This window comes from Patiria miniata, unplaced genomic scaffold, assembly GCF_015706575.1.
Source record: "Patiria miniata isolate m_02_andy unplaced genomic scaffold, ASM1570657v1 HiC_scaffold_6, whole genome shotgun sequence".
Lineage (NCBI taxonomy): Eukaryota > Metazoa > Echinodermata > Asteroidea > Valvatida > Asterinidae > Patiria > Patiria miniata.
The window spans coordinates 786,589-807,171 of NW_024037073.1; the positions used below are offsets into that span (position 1 = coordinate 786,589).

General features: G+C 42.0%; 1 protein-coding gene across 1 annotated transcript; it reads right to left on the reverse strand.

Moving 5' to 3' along the window:
• Positions 1-1,226: 1,226 nt before the first annotated feature.
• LOC119742556 (achaete-scute homolog 1-like) lies at positions 1,227-18,920 on the reverse strand. The gene is made up of 2 exons (XM_038218623.1): positions 17,809-18,920; positions 1,227-2,018 (listed from the first exon to the last, which is right to left on the reverse strand). The coding sequence occupies exons 1-2, from the start codon at positions 18,364-18,366 to the stop codon at positions 1,965-1,967; spliced, it is 612 nt and encodes a 203-aa protein (XP_038074551.1). The 5' UTR covers positions 18,367-18,920; the 3' UTR covers positions 1,227-1,964.
• Positions 18,921-20,583: the final 1,663 nt, after the last annotated feature.

The following is a 20,583-nucleotide window of genomic DNA, read 5'->3' on the forward strand; positions in this document are numbered from 1 at the left end:
GCTCTTTTGTGCTCGTATTTATATTGCACGAATTAAATGGAACCACAAGAGCGATTAGCCTACGTTACTAAATAAAACAACAGCTTGACTTTTGCTCAGTGAAGTATTGTTTGGAATCGGTATTGGGCCTCAACAACTTAGGATTACGTTGAGCCAAGAAACGACCAAGATCTCGACAGAGAGGCAGGTGAGTTCAAATATCACATTTACAGCAAGATTTTCGATGTTTTTGTTGAGTGCTTGCCGTACAAATTTTCGGCACTGTCTCGTTGAAGCATGTAGAAAGGAAAATTCCTCCATGGTTGAAGTTTCCGGCCTCTATAGTTTTCATTTGATTGTTTTGATCGTTTTAAAATGACTTCGGCAACAAGAAGTAATCCTCTTTTATTTAAATAGTTTGTTTGGTTGAAATGCAATTGTCTTACTGATTTTCCAGTTGATGCCATGCGTGTATGCGAATCGTTGCAGTTTTGTGCATTCACGATGCACTCGCCGTGGCCGCCATTTTATTTTCGTGCTGCGTGCTGTCTTGCTCAATCGTTTTACCCTAAGATTTCGTCCCATGTGTACGTTTGTGCACTGTGCACAACCAACAAAATGACGGCTGAATAGTCCTACTTCTTTCCAATAGTTGAGCTCTATCAAATCGTTCGAGTACAATAATCTAGTTTGCGTACTGAATGTGCCGGGTATGTACATGGTTAATCGATGTTATAAATACTTGTTATAAATCAGTGTTCGCAATGTATTGGCTGCTAGAGTGCACTACCGAAAGCGGATAGCCCCTTAAAGCCTTTTACATGCATTTTTAATTTTCAGCCTTTTAAATTCTTAGCCTGTTTTTTTGAAGGACATTATATAACAAATGAAGGTCCAATGAAGAGTATGGTTAGGGCGCCGGGGATTGTAAATCTTGAGACTGAGAGAATGTTTAAATCAAGAGAAGATGTATGGCTACAGAATTGTGGCCTTGTGTCGTCGGGTTGAATGAAAGGGACAAAATAATGTACTGGTTCCTTTCGTGGCATTAAAGTTTGAAGTAGGCCTAAATGAAAGTCACTAGACACACATGTACATTTGTTATCAAACGCTTTGAGTGTAAACATCGTCAACCAACCAAGTTTTATTCCACCTTGGCCCATTAAATTGCAAATATGATCTGAAAATAGTATATTGCACATGTAGGGCTACGTTAATTTATATAATCCATAATATTTATTTGCTTAATTAATTACTTTAACATTCACACGTACACCCTTGTGTGATAATGTGGAGTAGTTTGTTACTTCGTTTCTGATGAAATCCCGGTTTGTTTGTTTTGGTTTTTTTTTTTTTTTACTTTTTGCGACTTCAAATAACGAGACAAAAAAGTAGATTTTCTTTAAAATCCATTCATCACCTTTGAAAGAAAAGTGGACTTATGCTTTTTATAGTTGGCAGGTGACATAAAAATCCCTAATATTCTATTTCAGTAAACATCTATGTATAATGGTAATTATATCAAAAACAATCACAATAAATGGTTTACTTCTTTTAATGACCAATATATACATTGAATTCTTCTTTCTTCCTTCTAAATACACTGCGCCGAAAATAGGGCAATAAATACCAATAGTTGCCATTCTATGTACAAACTTGATAGACAATGTTTCGGTTTCAAGAAACCCGACGACTATTTATCAATCAGTTCGAAATTGTCGTAAAATTATTTCTAAAGACCGCAGTCTCAACTCCTAGACCACAACAGACCGAAAACCTCCTGTTTCTGTATCTTTCCACAAGAGGGCGTGCTCTCGTTGAGTGTTTGCCCGATGACGTGTCATCGAATATCGTTCCTTCGTATGTGTGAATCGTGATGCACTGTCAGAAAACCCGGAGACTGACGTCACTCATCATGACGACATTGTTTCACCAAAACGGTTCCTCATCCACGGTTCGTGTTGCTATGGTGATGAAGGCATCATCTAGTAGTAGTAGCCAGGGTGATTCTCTACGGGGTAGTCGTTGTAACCATTGCACTGTAAGAGAAAAGATAAATGGAAAGTAAGAATACTGAGTAAATTATTTAAACCAGTAAATAGTTTAACATGAAATCAATTGTTCCTTCACGCTGCGTGCTGTGAACCCTCATATTGTTTGATCATTCACAGACAGTCCAAAATGTCTTCCACTTCCCTTGCCATGCATCTGTATACAGGCAAGTAAAAAACAACCAGTCCGATCACTTTCATGTAAACACTATGAATAATCAAATTCCATCAACAGACAAAAGAGGTAACTAGGTACAGCTGGCATATCAATCACCGCCAGTCAAACCATGACAACATTGACTTGACAAGGTAATGTTTAACTGTTAAAAACAGTCGCTTGATTGTTTTTGACTGCTGTGATGGCGTATCTGAATTTGCCAGGCAGGGAGGGAGGGAGATTTATGGTTCAAGGTGTTTAACAGAAGACCGTATTAATTTGTCCTTTTGTCTTTGAAAATGTTCCCCGTGCGCGGATGAGCATCGTCGTTTTGCATTTTTCCAAGATAGGTTCATCCCATAAACCTCCCATAAACCTCTCCAAGGTTTGATACACTGTTTATTTGAATTGCCGCTCATACAAACAGTTTTACATGAGAACACTTTGGATGTGCGACCGCGTGAACGTTTTTCGTGAAATTTATCAAAGACTATACATATAGATATTTGGACAACCTTAAGTTGCCAAGAAGGTGCCAGTGATCAAGAGGTGATTTTTCTCTTCCCCTTGTCATACACTGTCTATAAATCGAAGCATCATTGACGACTCGATCAATTCTGCTTGTGAGTGGAATCCACGACCAGAAGTCCGTGCATTGTTGATTCGATCATAACGCCACTCCATGATTAGCCTCTCCTGTATCCAAAGCCGCAGCAATGTGTCCTCATTAGCTTTCATAGGGGGGAATCTGTCCTGTCAACCGGAAGCTATAGAAATATTGCCGGAAGTTGGGCTAGATGTTGGAGCGGAAGTAGATGAACCCTGGCTGAGTGTGTGTGCACCTGCAGTGAGTCGCGGCGGGCCTCGGTGACAATTGCCTCCCGCCAGCCACCCAGGATCTGCAACTCGGATCCAAATTGCTGGATGTTTCCTTGGGAACATAGTACAAACGATCGCTTTGCTCTTACGGTTCTTGCACTCTGTGTCCCATGCAGACCTTTATCAGAACTGCACCGTCTTATAAATTCGTCGTGATTTCTGGAGACAGTCAGTTCAGACACAAACATTTACCGCGTACGATTTGATGTCGAGGGGTACCGCCCAGTGTCCCTACACCCAGTACACACTCTGGACTACTGTTAATCTAACACAACCCCCTGATGGATATTTCAGAAGATTTCCTGAGATTCGCCGTGATGACCAACACAAAAGAGGGGGTCCCCTATCGCATATCTTCCTTCAAATGCACAAACAGGTTTTTTTTTCATGGACTACTTCTTATTTTGTGGACTGCATTCGTTATATCGTATCGAATCTGGCTTCAGTGCCCGCTCTCGCCGGCAACATGTATGGAATGTACGTAGTGAATATGCGTTTAAATAAATGAAGAAACAGAACGAATCAGCTTTTTCAATACAACGCCAATCTCGACATGAGACGAATTATGCCAAAGTTGGAACGAATTGTAACGCTACACACGTGAATAACACTGCCCCCCCCCCCCAACAAAAAAAAGTGTTGTAGTCGAGTACATTTCCATGAGTACTATTTCGAGTCAATACTACCACCCAAAATGAAATCTACATTAATGAAAATGTGAAATTGAAAATAGCAATGGTGCCTAAAGGTGTTTGGAACGATATCAAAGAATCTTTCCATCGAATTTGTGTGATAAAACTTAAAGTTACCAGGAAAACCTATAACACTTTGTGTCGAAAGTGTCTGAAGTTTTTTATAAGAATTATTACATATTAAAATATTCCTACTTGGACGGCCAAAACCCTGAGACCTGAATTTCTTTGGCCTAAGCCCCGTAATCACGGGGTTCTAAAATCGATAGAAAGCCCGGAGCGGCCAGGGATACTGCGATTGAGCGCGTCTCGTATAGATACGGACTCTCGAAATCACCTGCCCAAGTTATTATTCCTCGGGAATGAGATGCATTTCCCTCCCCATTCTGTCTCTCTTGCGCTCTTCCCGTCTCTCTCTTTCCCATTGCAGTTTCTGGTTTTTTTTTCTCTCTCTCTCTTGCAATGAGTTTCCTCTGAGAAATATTACAGGAATTGCCGGAGTAATTAATTCCAGCGCAGTCGCGCCTGACTGAGGGGTTCTAGGGGAGAAGAAATCACCTGCCTTTCCCGGCCGCGCCGGTAAGATCACCTGCCTCGCTCATCCGCTTTCGGATTTAATACACATCATCAAAACATGATTGATATTCATTAGTATCAGTTAGCACGTAATAATTTAGCCACTTAAGGAGTGGACAACCTCGATGTGTTGTTGCAAAGTGGAGTTTACAAGCAGAAATCACAATTGGTTTGTTTTTCCAATCAGTGATATTATGGTCGGGAAGTAAATGGCATTCTCGATCAAATCTGATTGTTAATTACATCAAGGGAATCTCTGATAGCCGTTCTGAGGACTGCGTCTGTCGTGATTATACATAGCGAAATCGGTTTTCAACTGCAGAGCCTCTGTGTGTTGCTAAAAATAATGCAAATTTGGACACCGGGGTTTTTTTAGTTAAAATTTGGAAAACGTAACAATATTTTCATAGGGGGACACGTTTAGGGATTCTTGAATGAAAAGTGCTCTTCTTTAAAGTTACGTGACAATCCTGATTTGTCATTGAAATAACTTCAAGTTCCAAATATATATACCCACTTTCTTATTTTTACCTCATATTATAAAATAAAACAAGAAATGTCAAATGTCAAATATATCTATGCAATTTACTAGAGAATGAAAAAAATGAGGGAAAATTATGACTCACCAATGTTGTGTAGTGTGTGAATTATTATGATTTTGTGCGTGTAATACACTTTTGTAAAGAATAATGTATATTCAAAACTTCAATTAAGAGACAATTCTGGATATTTAGTCTTTTCAACAGTCAAAATGTAAGAATGTAAAGGAAAATGACCACAATTTGTGATTATGTAGTCGAATATCATAAAATACCATTTCCAATTATACTGAAATTGTTCCAAGTCTGTTAAAATTGGATACGTCTTTACAAGTAAGTCGGTGGTCTGACATTAATTGACACGGGCTCCAGTAAAATGCGACTTCGTGCACTGTGCCTACAAAGAGTTACGAGCTGCCCGAGCAATAGATGTGAATATTTTAGAAATCAAAAGGAATCAAAAGCATAAATCAGTTGAAATGAAGAGTAAGATCTTTCTACTGAAAGGTATCCCATAGCCATTACTGGCTGGAGGGGCAGTGGGATGTTAGAGGTCTACTGTTTCAACGGGCGCGGCATATGAGTGGCGGGGCCTTACAAGGGCGGATCCAGAACACAATTTTTTTTGGGGGGGGGCCAACAAAAATTTTGGTCCCCCCAAAAAGTGGGTCAAAAAATTACGGCGTGGGGTTCGGGGCCCGCTTAAGGGCCCCGAAATTTTTTTGGATTCTAAATGCTCTGTGGTGCGATCTGAGGCAATTTCTGACCACTTTAACCAATTTTTTTGAGGAAAAGATGGTGGTGTACTCATTGCCTGCCTATATTGCGATGTCACATAAAAAAAAAAAATTGGTTTCGGCCCCCCCGCCCCCGGATCCGCCCTTGAGGCCTTACCATCCCTGAACGAATCGGGTACCCTTTGGTTTCACTGTTGGGTCGTCAGAGAGAGTTTTCCAGTTTTTGGTCCGAATGGGATTCGGCCAACCCTCCACTCCGTAGTCCCACGCTCTAACTGCTGGGGTACGAGGCCTCCTTCTACTACTATACCTAAACAGCGAAGAGGTCTTTAACCCTCACTGGGTTTCGTCCAGGAAAATAATAAAATAATAGTCTGTGGGTTTTTTTGTTATTACTCTGCATCAAAAGCTAAATTGGATTTGTCAACTTGATTTCAAATAACGGTCTAACAACATTTGTCCGAAAACAGTGGTTCCGTTTCGATAATTTTGAAACATGTCATCAGAAGCTGCCAGTATTTCCAAAATTAAACCTCGGTTCCCTTGATCTGACTCGGCGCGTCAAACGCGAACCCTACATTTCCTTGATGTAAGCCATTTACTAATAAGTACTATAATCCGCTCAAGGACATAACAATAGCCCTTGGAACAAGTGTATCCACTTATTTTGTAACAATTTCAAGCACAAAGACTGAAAAGGTTACCAAGTGTTAGCAATGGCCCGGAGACTATACCGACGATTTTTCTCTTTTTGAGGTTTTTGACCCTAAGCGACTCGGCGCGCGCGCCACCGTTAAAACCCCCGTCACTTTGTGAAGATTTCTCTCTACTCCTGGTGTGCGCCGCTTTTCTTTGGCTTGGAGGCCCTCTTGTAAACGCACGGAGTAAATGGTCGGCGTGTATAGCCTTGATTGATTGCCGTATGTCTTCCCGTGGACCCTAGCGGTCGCGAGGCGGTCAGAGTACGCCGAAGATACGCACCTCTCGACCGGGGGCAATGGAAAGGCGGTGGACACAATTGCCTACCGGAAATCAACTCGCCTTTAGTTGGCAACAAGATTTCTACCGAACGAGACCCTGCAGTGCTCAGGCTTTGTTTAGGGAAAAAAAGACCTCAATGAACGGAGAGTGGCAAAATGAAGCGACTCCAGAGAGGACGAAAAGGATTAGGAAATCTGGTATAAAAAAACCCTTTTTTAGGATACAGGAGTCCATGAACGACAACCAGGAGAAACTTTGGTTTGAGTTTTACCCTTTTTACGTCGTCCATGCGTTTTTAGTTTATGTTTCTGTCCGTTGCTCAGCCAAGCCTAAATGGTGCAATATGTTTTGTTTTCATTATCATCATCATCATCATCATCATCATCATCATCATCATCATCATGGATCGTCTTCGAGTCGAAGGTTGGCAACTGTGGCTCGCCATCTCAGTCTTTTCTCTGCCGGACGCTTTATTTCCCCATATAGGTCCTGCATCTTGTTCAGCTTTTCATATCACATATCCACATCCTTCTTCGTCCTTCCTTGTGTTCTTGTCCCGTCAATCACTATTCATGTACTTGCCAAACTAGCTGCACTGCCTCTTATATCATGCCCATCACACCTCATTTTAGTGACGACGTTTTGTTTTAACTTTTTATAAACCATCCCATATCATGCCACTGCAAGAGGTATAATCTGTTGGTTATACGTTGCAACATCAACTTTCCGTAAATCTAACACTCACTTTTCAAAGTAAACTGTCTTGAGGAACAATTCAAATTCCAGCTTGGCCACCAAACCGAAACCGGCTATTTGTTCCCCCCCCCCCTCTACTTCACATCAATACCAGTCATTCCATATGCGGTGGTTCAAAAGTCAAAGTGCCTTAAGCGTGTCTTCAATTATATGCCTCTGTCATATAGTTAAGGAGGCCTTTTTTTAATAGACCAATTGATGGACGTCGCCCACAATATTGGAATAGAACGTGATTTATTAGCGCGCAAGTTTGACGCTTTAAACCCCGCTGATTACAAACTTGCAGGTGGATCGAGCGCATGAGTGCTTCATCACAGCACTCACTTTTAATCTATTCAAAAGCTTGAAAACATCCCTTTATACCCGCTCCGTCAAAAGCCCAGAACAAACTGCCCAACGAAGTTAAATCGTTGAAGAAAAAAAAAGCCGCAGACCCATTTATCATATCTGTTGCGTACCCCCACAAATATCGAGAGGCCCCTGTTTAAGTTCAAAGCGGCCGATTTGTGTGGGTAGTTAACGCATGGCGGCTTTGGCATATATACATGAAAAGCCCAGCCCCCAATATTTCCGTCCATTATTTCACTAACACAACTGCGTCCGTCCGTCCCGTAGCAAAAAGATGCGAGAGATAATTTACCAGCTCAATCAACTGGTCTTGTAGTACCAGTTGCGTCATGAATACTGAACATGGCTTTACTTGTGTGTGTGTGGGGGGGGGGGGGGGTAAAAAAGGCGAGGAGGAAAAGATTTTAGAGATAAAATGACAATGTGCGCCTACCGCCGCCCCTGTTCGAACCACGCGTGCATGCTTCATGTAATACCACGGTCCATTGTCGATCTCATCATCACATTTCACATTATTATTCAAGTTTTGAGTGGCCCCTTTCAAGATTTATTTTTGTGTGAGGTTAACAAATGGCGATTAGTCTTCTGAAAGCTCTGTCAATTTAGACAAATTGCTGGGTTTTTTTTTATTCGGCTGGGGTCGTTGGTTGGCTATTTTTCACTCTCCTAGAAAAGTGGAATGTATAGCCTTTGATGATGTTCTTTTACTCAAGTTCACTGTTCGGTTAATGAAAATGTTTCCCAAGTTTTCAGTTCTCTTGAACAAACACGTGTTTTCATCAGGCTAATTAAATATTGCTATAAACGCTTCGATTACCAACAGAAGTTTGTCAGTGATGTGTTAAACAGAGCAACCGTCGTACAGACTCGCCTGATCAGAAACATTCCACAATATTTTGCGTGGTTATCCTCCTTGATATATTTATTAAAGGATACACCCATCCATCACCCACAGGCCACCTGATAACTGTCCCGATCATAATTCTTGTCAGCATCAAACCTCCAAATTACACTCGTCTGTTAAAAAAGGGGGAATCCATTCTTCGCCCCGATAAGAGTTTACACGCTGACCCCTTGAGCTACCGGGTGTCTCTACCGGGGAGGCACGCGGCCCCGACTGGACAAGCATACCGCCCAGGGCGGCGAGTAGTCGGCCTGGTTTTTCATCATCGCTCGCTGCCCCCATCGCTTCTGCTTATATACAGAGTACCCCCGACGATCTTATCATCCGAAAGATTGATGATTATTTCTCCGGTTTAGGGTAAAATCAGCCCTATTTGCCGAAGTTATGAATATGATTGAGTCAGTGATTGGAACTGCAAACCGTTCTTTATTGTGTTGTAAAATCGCTCGGTTTTCTCTTTGTGTTAGGAGTATAGGACCTTCATTTGACTAATGTCGCCTCTATTTTTTTCTGGTTGTCTTACTTGATAAGGTCCGTTTTTCTTTAAAAAAAAAAAAAAAAAAATGTTTCCTTACTAGATTTTCAAACTCGCATATCAATTTACTCCACAGTATAGTATAGTCCATAGTATAGCCCCCTTTTTAACCATACAGACTTTTCTTTCGGTTTGTGAACATTGAGCCTTGTTTTATGGGCTGCCACAAGGGTATACCTTTAAGCCGTGGTTGGCAGTAGATTTTACCAAAAACTGCATATTTAACACCTTCATTTTGCAGGAAACTGAGGCCTTTCCGTTAAGTCTTTGGTAGGCATTTGTTGTTATGTTGTATTTTTAACAATCCAATGATATGTTTGGAAACATTAATGACTAATTGTTTATTTTTGCAATGTTGACCTTCCATAGTTTGCGCCAACCCGCGGTTGGCAAAGATATTTCTCTAAATCTACGGTCGAATACTTGATCTCAAATTTGTTTCAGACATTTTGCGCTCTAGCAGAGACCTTTTATACCTCGTCAGTGACTTGGTTCGTCTCTGACGCACATGGGCTGAAGTGGTCGGCGGACCCCCTGTAGGCCCAGACACTCCAGAGTGTCTACGCCGAACACTCGTAATTACAAACCCTCGTTGAGTTTACAGACAATGACTTCACGTATCATGCCTATTGGTCGATTGTCAAAAGGGGCAACAAGATCGACCGCACAATCAATGTCATTTTTAATGCGCACATTTATTCATCAAAATTCAGACTCTCTCTCGTTTTTTTTTGTATCCCTCTCCGTGTTCTTGGGCAAATTGGGGCTATTTCTGCAACATAGCAACAAGAACAATAGCAAGTTGTAAGTATACAGGGTTGCTAGGCTTTCACGCTGACAAAGGGCCCCGGCATAGCCCCTGAGAATATCAAGAGATTTGCTGTATCCGAGATGACAGGTGAATTGGGGACCCACAAGTGCTTCGGTTTATACACATAGGGCCGGCTACGAGCGTCAAGTGGGGATAGTAAATGAGGCTCCAGTATTTACCACCTAGGGTTGAGTCCGTCGGGAGCTCTGTGATAAACGCATCAGTTATCAGAAGTCATAATAGTCGGCAATATCTGTTGTTTTTGCAATTTTCCGTCTTTTGGCTCATGACAAAAAGTTGAATGCCGCATCTGTGGTGTAAACTTTTTATTCTTCAGTTGTGTATTTCTTGGGTGATCCATTTTGAGCGCCAGTTCATGATGTGATTGAAAAACCATAGACACCTATGTATACGTGTATTTGTAAATTATACGAAACGAAATAATATTCTATAAGATGAATTAAACCCTTTGCTTAAAAAAAGGCATAAAATAAATATATGGATGAAAATATCTGTATGGTGTACAGTAATTGCCTTGTAACAGTGTGTTTTAAACCTATATGTTTGGTAATTAATGGAGATTGTTTTTTTCATTTATTCATTGATTGATTGATTGATTTCTTTTTATTTGTCGGGCCCGAGGGCAAAATTCCAAAAGACTTTATGTAATGTAACGTTGTCACTTCTTTGAGCAAACTTCATATTCCTCGATCCAAACATACGAGAACCAACTTATTCATTATTTCCTTTGTCAAAATTGCGACAAAATCCATGCACTATATGATTTTTAATTTCCAGACTTTTATGGTGTCGAACTTCTGCAGATGAAACTGGCACAAGTCCCGTTCGCTGCGCACGGCCTATTTCAAACACCGTGATTGAGTTTCGTCATGTGGCATACCATTCGGGAAGAACCAAAAAAATCAATAAAATTTAATAGAATAATTCCACGTCCGGCCGATCCTTTGTAAACTCCCAAAACAAACCCTGGCGATTCACAACTTGAAATAAGAACGCAAATGTTATTGTTAATCGGGGGACTTACGCCAGAAAGTGACAAAACGACTCCCATTGTCCGATTTTTACCAGGTTCCTGTTAAACGGCCCGGGCCGGCCACCCGTGGCCCTGCTCCCTCAAACAGTGGCCGTCGCGGCGTGTATAAACAACCACCTTCCACCACATTACACCCCGATATTAATCAAAAAGAATCACAGGACCTAGATATATCAAGAAAGCACAAAACACACACACACCTCCGAAAAACCAATATGAATATTAATTTTCCGACGGATCCGATTAACTGCTGCGGTTTCCCGACTCTGAGCTCCCGGTGGAGAAGGGAAGTTTTTTCCCCCGTGCTCCCCCCGGACTGCCTTTGACTTGTGACTCGAGCATCGATCGGGCCTGGTGGTCCCTCTGTCCCGGCCCGTTGGTGCACCTGTATCGGTCAATGGCGGAGCCCGACCGGCGTATTGTCGCCAATATTGGTATAGGGGGGATTGTTTAAACTGCAAAGTGCGCATATAGGCTGCATTTTGGGGAAGCAAGGGAGCGCTTGGCTAGCCCCGCCACGTCGTTTGTTTGTGTTACAATATCATAATTACACGTCTACCGTTCAATATACAGCAACCATGCGCAAGAGTTGGTCCTGCAAACTTATGTGGCGATCTGTTTTGTTATACATGACCAAAGTTTTAACTGAAGCCAACAAAAAATATGATAAATCAAAGCAGAAATTTTAAACTTGATGTGCTCTCTGTTTTTGTACTGTTTTTGCATTAAAATAGCAAATACGCGCACATGTTTTCATTCCCATCTTGTTTCACAGCCTATCGCTCCGGACCGACCATGGACCGACTAAATAAATTATTTTCTTCCATCTATCGTTGGTATTGCGACCCTAAGTAAACACCGCACCAGTAAGTTTCTGTCACGTTGCGAATTCCGTTCACGACATTGCAAAATTCGTCTTTTTCGACATTGCGAATACCTTTTAGTTTTTTCGCAACATATTTTCCACTCACATTTTGTTTATGTATACGCCTTTTTACTTATTTTTAAAGCTGCAAATACCCAGAATTTGTATGAGTACACAAACACATGTGTGTTTATGTAACATACAGTTATTATCCACGATGAAAACATGGAATAAATCACTTTATTCCAACATGTTTTTTAAAGGTTCTGGACACCATTTGCAAACAGAAAAAAGATTAAACTGTAATAATATCACGAAAGAGGTCTTGATTGTAAAGTATCAATAGTATGATCATGCATCATGTGAAGTCATTGCGCTTGGTATGCTGTCATTTTCGAGAAAAGAGGATTTACCATAATTCCCTCGTGTTGGCTGGGACCAAACCATCCCGTTTTCAACGGAAACCAATACTTTGCGTGAAGAAACGTGAAGCTGTAACTATTTTCACAGTTTTCTTAAAAAGTATGACATCTACTGAGCTGAAAGTTTGACGGGTTAGCTTTTTTAATAACCTGCTCCATATTTATTGTGTTGTTGTTCCTCGAATCGGCAAAAATTCCTTCTTTGTCGCACATGGTGTCCATTACCCTCAACAAAAAAGGGGTAATTGAATTACCCGTAATTGTTCCATCAAATTCATGGCTTATAGGGTTGGTTATATGTAGGGCGAGGTTGTACCGACCGCGCTTGATCGACCAACCAACCAACCAAGCAAGCAAACTACTCGACCAGTTCAAATGTAGACTCAAGACTCGCCGGGAACGATGCACCGCGCTCTGCAGTCCGTGTGCTCACAGCGCGTGGCCGTCAACCCGTCTCCACCGTCCAGTTCTCATGGGTTCGGTCTCCCGGCTTTTAACCTACTTAACCAAACAAGCTCCATTAAATTTCTTCGCACGGGCGCGGGTCGACTCGGACAAAAGTGTGCCGCTCAATATTGGTAGCATCCGCACAGGGGGTGTTTATAGGGAGAAAAGAAACAAAACAGAAAACCCCGTCTCCAGATTTTTTTTAAATTCTATTCAGGAGACAAGCCTCCTGCATGGTCACTTGAGTGTAAGATGATGCGTTAAGGTATAATGAGATAATTGGGATGTCTTGTGCCGAGCAAAAGAATCAATTTCAGCATGTCCAGCCAACCAATTACCATATTGTTTCCATCTCGGATGAAACAATAAAAAAACCCACGGAAATCAAATGAGAGAAATTTACCAGCGAATGTTCTCTGGGAATGAGATTTGCTGTTTATCAAAATGCGGCTGCAAGACATGCGCTGATGCCCCGTTGTATATATCTCAATGAAGTGCATAAGCCGATACCCTTTCATTGGATTAGTCGCACGCAGTTCGGAAAGGATAAAATTTGAAGTCATAAAACCATACCAAAGATGTATCTATGTTATCGGGAGTATAGCTATAGAAATAATTGCAGCGATACATGTCAGACGGCGAGGTTTTATTGGCTATATATTCCACGCTCCGCTGGCTTTGCGGTAGTCATTTTGCCATTTGATGGATAGAAGAAAGTCGCCCTATCGTCAGACCACTGAACCGAACCCTGAGATCCCGGTGACATTTGGAAATTTCACCGGGGCGTCCACGGTGCTGACGCCGTGGGGTGATGGTGGAAATTGGGGTGACGGGGTCTACCGGAAAAGACACAGGTTTTCATGTTGTCACCAAGTTAACGAACGTGGTGTGCATACATAAGCAAAAGACGAAATTATTACCAACGAAATTTCTCACAAACGAACAAAATTTATACATTTGAGTCCGTTTCCTCGAGGAAAAATGTGGTTAGCTGTGTCGGGCCAGGAAACAAAATGATACTAGACAAGCCAGTTAGGTCTTTTGACTTTGAAGGGAACAAGAATTGATGGTTATCGAAATTATGTCATTGTGCCTGATGTGTCATGAGTTCATATTGGAAAGGTACAAAAGCGAATCAGATTAACACAACGCATACCTTTGTCATCGGGCTTTAAGGGTCCGCTATAACTCAATTACTTATGAGCAGTTTAATCATACAGCTCTTATTTCTTCGAAGGTTCATTTCACCTGGCACGTGTATCTATACTTTCTGATCATTTTCTCTTCATGCATATTTTGTTCGTTTCCAATAATAACACCACTCAAAATCCAAAGAAGAATGTTCAAAACCTAACCTGTTGTAGTTTCAGCTCATTGGGTACTTCACTTTTACGAGAAAACAGTGAAAAAAACCGTCCACAGCCTTTCGATCACCAAACACGATTTCGTCAATAGCACTCTTTTACTAACAACGATCAGTCAATTGACTTGATCGTTGTAAACACATGCATTTTTTTTATATCTTCTAAATGACAGCAAGCCAGACGGAATAATCTCACAGGGTGCTTAGTACCGGCACGATATTTAGTCCAAATAAGCTTTTTGGTAATTCGGCATGTTACTTTTGGGATCAATGCAAATAATCGAGTTACCTTTAATCACTGTCCGCCAAAATCAGTGAATACGATGTGATTTTCTTTCAGAAAGAAATGACAAGGCTGCCGTTTCCACTCATTTTCCGAGGGAAACTTTCTGGCCCGACGACGTTGGCAGTTTTGGGGTTGATACCACTATCAGACCATGGAGGTCCTACCTCCATGATCAGACCAAACAGCAACCCCCATGGTGCTCGACTGAGGGTCTCGCGGTGTACGGTCCCCGTTCAATGACCGCGCCTGGCTCTCCTCGCATCGCTGGAGATATATAGGCGCGCTTTGCTGAGACCGAGACCGTTGGTTGAAAAGAGATTCGTTTAATTGATGTGCGGGCACAATAATGGGCTCAAGAGCAGCAAGAAAAAAAAAACATTTGACAATACTTGACGATAGGGTGCTATTCACGATGACAATACGCTGTTCGAATGAATCGTCTAGACGCTCGATTGGAACAAAGAACTTTTTTTGCAATCCGAAATTCGGCACTTAATTCAAAATGTTGTACCTTATTCAGGGATCGGTTAGTCTTCATCATACTGAAAGCAGAAATTGCACATACATATGTAACGATTTATCCTTAGTTGTAAGTATACGTGTATCTTAGAAAAGGCCTATACATCACGGTTGTCCAAAGTGACTTTATCTATAATGCATATGTGATCTTTATTTTTTTGTTAAGAAGTTTCAGTAGCCAGAGTGTCTGTTACAAAGAGTGCAGAAGATTAACGCATAAAAAAGAACAAGTTACCTTTTCTTAATTTGAAATTACGGCTGCGTAGATTAATTATATTTCCGACCCATAGTATTTTGTGATTATGAACGATTATTACAGATTGGCAAGAGCGATAATGCCGTCAACTAAAACCTTCACAAGACCTTTGTTAATGAATTAGTCCGTCTCATTCGGACAAAAATCCTCTCTGGGCATTTCCGGTCGGAAAGGTGATCTTCGCTTTCAAACCTCGTCTTCGCCACACACCGCTTTGCCTGTCAATCACTGGATACCAATTCACCGGGATTTGTCCTAGACCACTGACTCTTGTCTCCCCGGACAAAACCTCCAAGACTGCCTTGGATAAACGATGATGTCGCAGCACGCGGACCCTGATTTGTGTGGTTTCTCCGAGCAGGAAGCTCCCCGGCTTGCGCGACTTCTTGCCCCCTCACGGTCACGCGACGGACGGACGGCTGGGAGCGGGCCACGGTAGCCGGCCACGCGCCGCGCGATAAAAAAAAAACGGGAGCTGAAAACACCAATTGCTTGTGGCTCTGGTAAAAAGAAAAGCTTATCAGCTGTGTGGTAAACCAACAGTCGAAATTGATTCGCTTCAGTTTAGGAGGGCGGGTGGCGTTGCGACGATCTACGGCAAAGAGTTCTCCGAGGAGATATGTGATCAGTCTGTGAAACGGTCTGTCTGTTGGTTAGTCTTATAGCCTTGTGTGTTTACATAATTATAATGTTAGGATCAGTTAGTGTGTGTTTGCCAGTCAATCTTCATTCGTCATTGCTGAGTTTTGTAGCTAGAAATCTTGAAATCTCTGTTCAGTGCTCGCCTTATATGTCATTGTATACAGATCAGCGCCATGCAATTCCATGACGTAATTCTACTGCAACCAATACTGCAATATATTCTCTTAAATTTTTGACCAAATTTGTTTTTATTATGTAAATTGTGTGTGGTTTTGACTTTTGGGATCTGCCTTTTTCTTCAAACAGTATTCGAAGTTTGAAGTGCTTTTATATAATTGGTGAATAATTGGTTAAGCCCACATCGCTTAAAATGTATCTTCAAGGCGCGACTTTTCTTCTCATGGCAGTTTGGAGGAATATTTTGGAATTTAAAGCGCTTTTAATGACAAATTAATATACACATATAGGCATTTTGGCTGCAATGAACAAAATGTGTTTATAGATGTCTCTCGCGATAGAGAAATTGCTAAAATATATTTTAAAATGCTGAAAAGGGCCATAAACAAGTCTTCATGGAAACTTCACCAAATGATCAAAACAAGTGAACAAAAGATGTTCACTAGTTTTTTTTTTAAAATGTTACTTAAATGTTGGGGATCTTCCTGCAACGAGGGATTATTGAGGGGTGATGTCAAGCGCCCTCTAGTGTCGAACGTCACGCGTAAGTAATGTTCTTTATGGCTAGTTTGTCATTCAGTGTAATTTTAGTAAAATACATGTACTTTTGAAATGACTAATAAATGCATTTGCTTTTGTCTTCTCTTTCACAGCCCTAAAAAGAGAAACATAGTGACGTAAAATAAGGTAGCTAATACTTCTGGCGCACTTTACAGATAGGTAAGTAACTTTTCATTTAGCTTACGGGCGTACGTTGATTCGAATCGCTATAAAAATAATAAAACGAGTTTTATCTTGCACAAAATATTTACCCTTTCATTATAATGAAGAACTTCTTCCTGCAAGTTGAAATTTTACTTGCTGAAATTTTAATTTAATGTGAACGCCTCAATCACATTGTTGCACCATTGCACAGCAAGGTGAAACACCCGACAGGACCGGGGAGCGATAATTTGTGTGCGTGTGTGGTTTTGTTTTTTGAAAGAAAAAGTGTAAGTAGCCTAGATCTGCGGGTTCAAATTAATGTAACATTAGAGTTGTAGCCGTCAGTAGTACGGGTATTAGTGGGGTGCTGTGGTCCAGTGGTTACGGTGTTCGACCCGTATGCCCTGGTACTTGGGTTCGAATCCTGAAGGGGGACGTGGTGCCTGTGCTCTTGGGCAAGGCACTTTACCATTATTGCTTCGTCCTTCGGATGGGACGTAAAGCCGTAGATCCCGTGTGTTGTTTAATGCACTTAAAGAACCCAGTAACACTTATCACTAAGAGAAGGGGTCCCCGGTGTTTCTGGCAGTGGCTGCAATATGCGCCACAGCACCTTGTACATGTACACCCTTTATACAAAAGGTGTTACATAATGGGTCTCACATTTCTCATCAACTTCATTTCATGTCTTTACAAAAAGACATAATTACCATCGCCTTGAGTACCTAATTGTTGGTAGATATACGTGCGCTATATAAGACTCAAGTGTTATCATTATTATTATTGCGAAAATTGCATACAGCACGCGCGCACCTGTGCTTCATTATAGATGTCGAGAAAGTACGGTTTTAGCTTTGTTGATTTATGTGAAGATGGGATTAGTACCAAATACCCTGATGTGAATTATTCCGCCCGAAATGGTATATTTGGGAAGAAAACAGTCATTGAAGTACATACGTTTTCTCGGTTTTCTCAAAACTTCAATAAGTTAGTTGTGAAACACCCTTCTTAAGATTGTAAGCAATTTTGTTGGTTCGAACGAAAACAGATGCACGAAAAGCCAATGTTGCTATATACCTTAAGTGGCGGCACAGGGAGTTGACATGGAAATTGTAGTAGTTTCTTACCATGGTTTGTACGTCGTACTGTTGCCACTCGTTGTAGAGAGGCTGTGCCTGATGTGCCATTGCAACCGTCATGCCAACTGTCTCCATCTCCTCCATCCTTGTCTGTCGATTCGCTGCCTCATTCAGGGTCTCCTGCAGGTGCATGATGTAATTGATGGCCGAGCGAAGCGTCTTCACCTTGGACAGTTTCTTATTTCTCGGCTCCGTTGGGATTTTTCTGCGAAGTCGCACGAAGCCATCGTTGACGAGCTGCACCCGTCGTCGCTCCCTGGCGTTGCGTCGCTGCACAAGATGGGGCTCCTTCTCCTTCTGCTGGGTCGGGGGACGGAGGTGCTTCTTCCCCGGGTGTTCGGAACTGTCTTTCCCGCTCCCACGCCGTCTTGTCCGGACTCCGCTCTGTGACCCATTGGGTCCCGAGGAGGGCTGGTCACTGTCTTGGGAGACAGGAGAGTCCGGGAGATCGTCGCATGACTCGTCACTTGAGTATGAGTCGTCATCCAAGGATGCCGGGGAGAGACACACTTCGCTTGGATCGCTGCTCAAATGTGGTAATGCCATAGTCTTGATGAAGAAATTATCTAATTTGGGAACACTAATGTTTTAAGTAAAATAGGTAAACTAAGTCCACTAGTTGTCCTTTTGACGGACTAGGAATGTTCCCGCGTCAAGAATTCGTTACGCTTTAGTGAGGACTGCTTTCCGATTATATTAAAACTAGATTAGATTAAATCTGTTCCATTTTCTAAAGAAAGTATTGAACAAGTTGTGAACATTTCAAAAGCCCAAAGGAATGGGTCTATGCATACGAGCAGGTGACTCGCGTGCAAGCAAAATAACTTTCTCGGCAGCTGAAAAATGTCAAGCCCTCAACTCTTGCCCCGACCAGGCTTCTTACAGTCTTATTTACGTATCTCGAAATTCTACAGAAATCATTGAAATAACAGTGTCGTCATAGAGGTTTCTGTGCTCCAATCACTGCAGACTGCGTTCCCGCCCACGCGCACTTCTTCCACCAATCACGTTGGTCTTACGCCCGGGCTGCGCGCGAGTCCTCGCTCCCGTTCGTATCAAGTCCGAGGGCAGCTCCTTAAATCCGATTGTGTTCGGGCATTAAAAGCAACAAATGAACTCGGTGATGCAAGGAAATGTACGGAGTTGTCCCTTCAGCGTTCATATTGCACAAGGCGTTAATAATGCATGAGAAGCAACCCTCGGCGTTGTCCATTTTCAGGGGGGAAGAAAAATACGACAAGGCCCTGGCGTTGGCGAGCCAATTGTCTGCGGCCAGTGCCACAAGTCCGCACATTGTGCGCTCATTGTATGTGCTAATATGACTTTTATTCATCGCTATTAGCGCATGGCGGATTAACAAAGCTAATCTTCGCTCATATGTCTGTATGAATTTTGATCAACTGCCGTCGGCCGACGCCCGGCCTGAGCCAGCCAAGGTAGACGCTTGGACGGGGAGGAAAGTCGCTGAGCTCGGCTGACTGTTCGATCATCTTATACGGACCGCTGTCTTCTGTGTTTGAAAGGCATTGACTCGTATAAGCGGAATGTACATCAAACTCCGTTAGGTTTCGGCACGGTTGCTGATTGTTTTATACTCTCTCGTGTCTATCCAGAGCGGCACATAGCTAAAAATAAACTGAAATCGCTAATAGCCGGCTGTATACATTTTGATTCTAGTGGCATACGCCTAAATAAAATGGGAGGCATGGGGCACCCCCCTCACACTCCGATGGTTCCACCTCTCTCACATAGAAAGGCGAAAATGACCTTTTCTTGTTAAAACGCATGGGTTGCCCCCCCCCCCCCCCCTTCAGAAAAAAGAACCCAAGTGCCCCTTGCAAATAGGACACGGATTAGTCCACTGTTTGTCTCCTGTGTAGTAGAAACATGAAATTATTTGTCTGCAAATGCTAATGAAGATGTACAATTCCCGTCCCAGTGTCCCCCCATTTTTTGTGGGGGTGGGGGGGGGGTGGTGGAAAGGTACAATATTCTTCCAACGCGGGAGGAGTTACCTATAAGTATTTCGATTCCAAAAAATGATAGAAATGGTGTCCGTGAGGGTGCTAGTTGCCCCCTTGCCCCTCCCACCGCTGGATACGTAACAAAGTCAAAGATGTAAGATAATTTAATCGGATTCCGGGTCTTGTCTTAGAATCAAAAACCCTATAAATCATAAATTTGTTATCGCTGCTCGCGGTTCCTCCAGAAAGTGATCGCAGGTATAATTGTTTAATCGGTTTAGTGTTAATGAGTGGTGTAAACAGATCAGATTGTAAATGTTTGACCTCACTGGCAACACAGCTCTCAGAAACAAAACGATTAATGAATAAATAACCAATAGGGCCTATTGTCGCTTAACTGGTTACAGCTTTTGAATCCACTTACCACCAAACGTAATAATAATATAAAAAAAACCACACGCACACATCTATTTTTTTTACGCATTTAGGCCCTATGTTACCTCCATACTTTTTTTTCACAGTACATTTTTGAACGATTATACCAGTAGCATTTGGTTCAGTCTGTTTCCTTAAATTGTAAAAAATAATTGTATGAATGAAATGGATATCTTGATACGTTTTCAAATTTCTTCGTAGTCGACCTAGTTTCAAAGACTTCCGTGTCTTCCATCAAAAAGTCAAGTCCCTTTGATAGAATATAAATACATTTGACCCATAAAGGACGGGCGCGGTGCCATTTTGATGCGTTGAGTTCCCAACCCTTTACGTACTTAACAATCAATAACGACCAAATGTTAGG

Excerpts from the sequence above, each read along its gene's own strand:
- LOC119742556 (XM_038218623.1), bottom strand. The coding sequence starts at position 18,366 with ATGGCATTACCACATTTGAGCAGCGATCCAAGCGAAGTGTGTCTCTCC. Across the intron at positions 2,019-17,808 it reads AGTACGACGTACAAACCATG|TGCAATGGTTACAACGACTA; the intron begins GTAAGAAACTAC and ends TTTCTCTTACAG.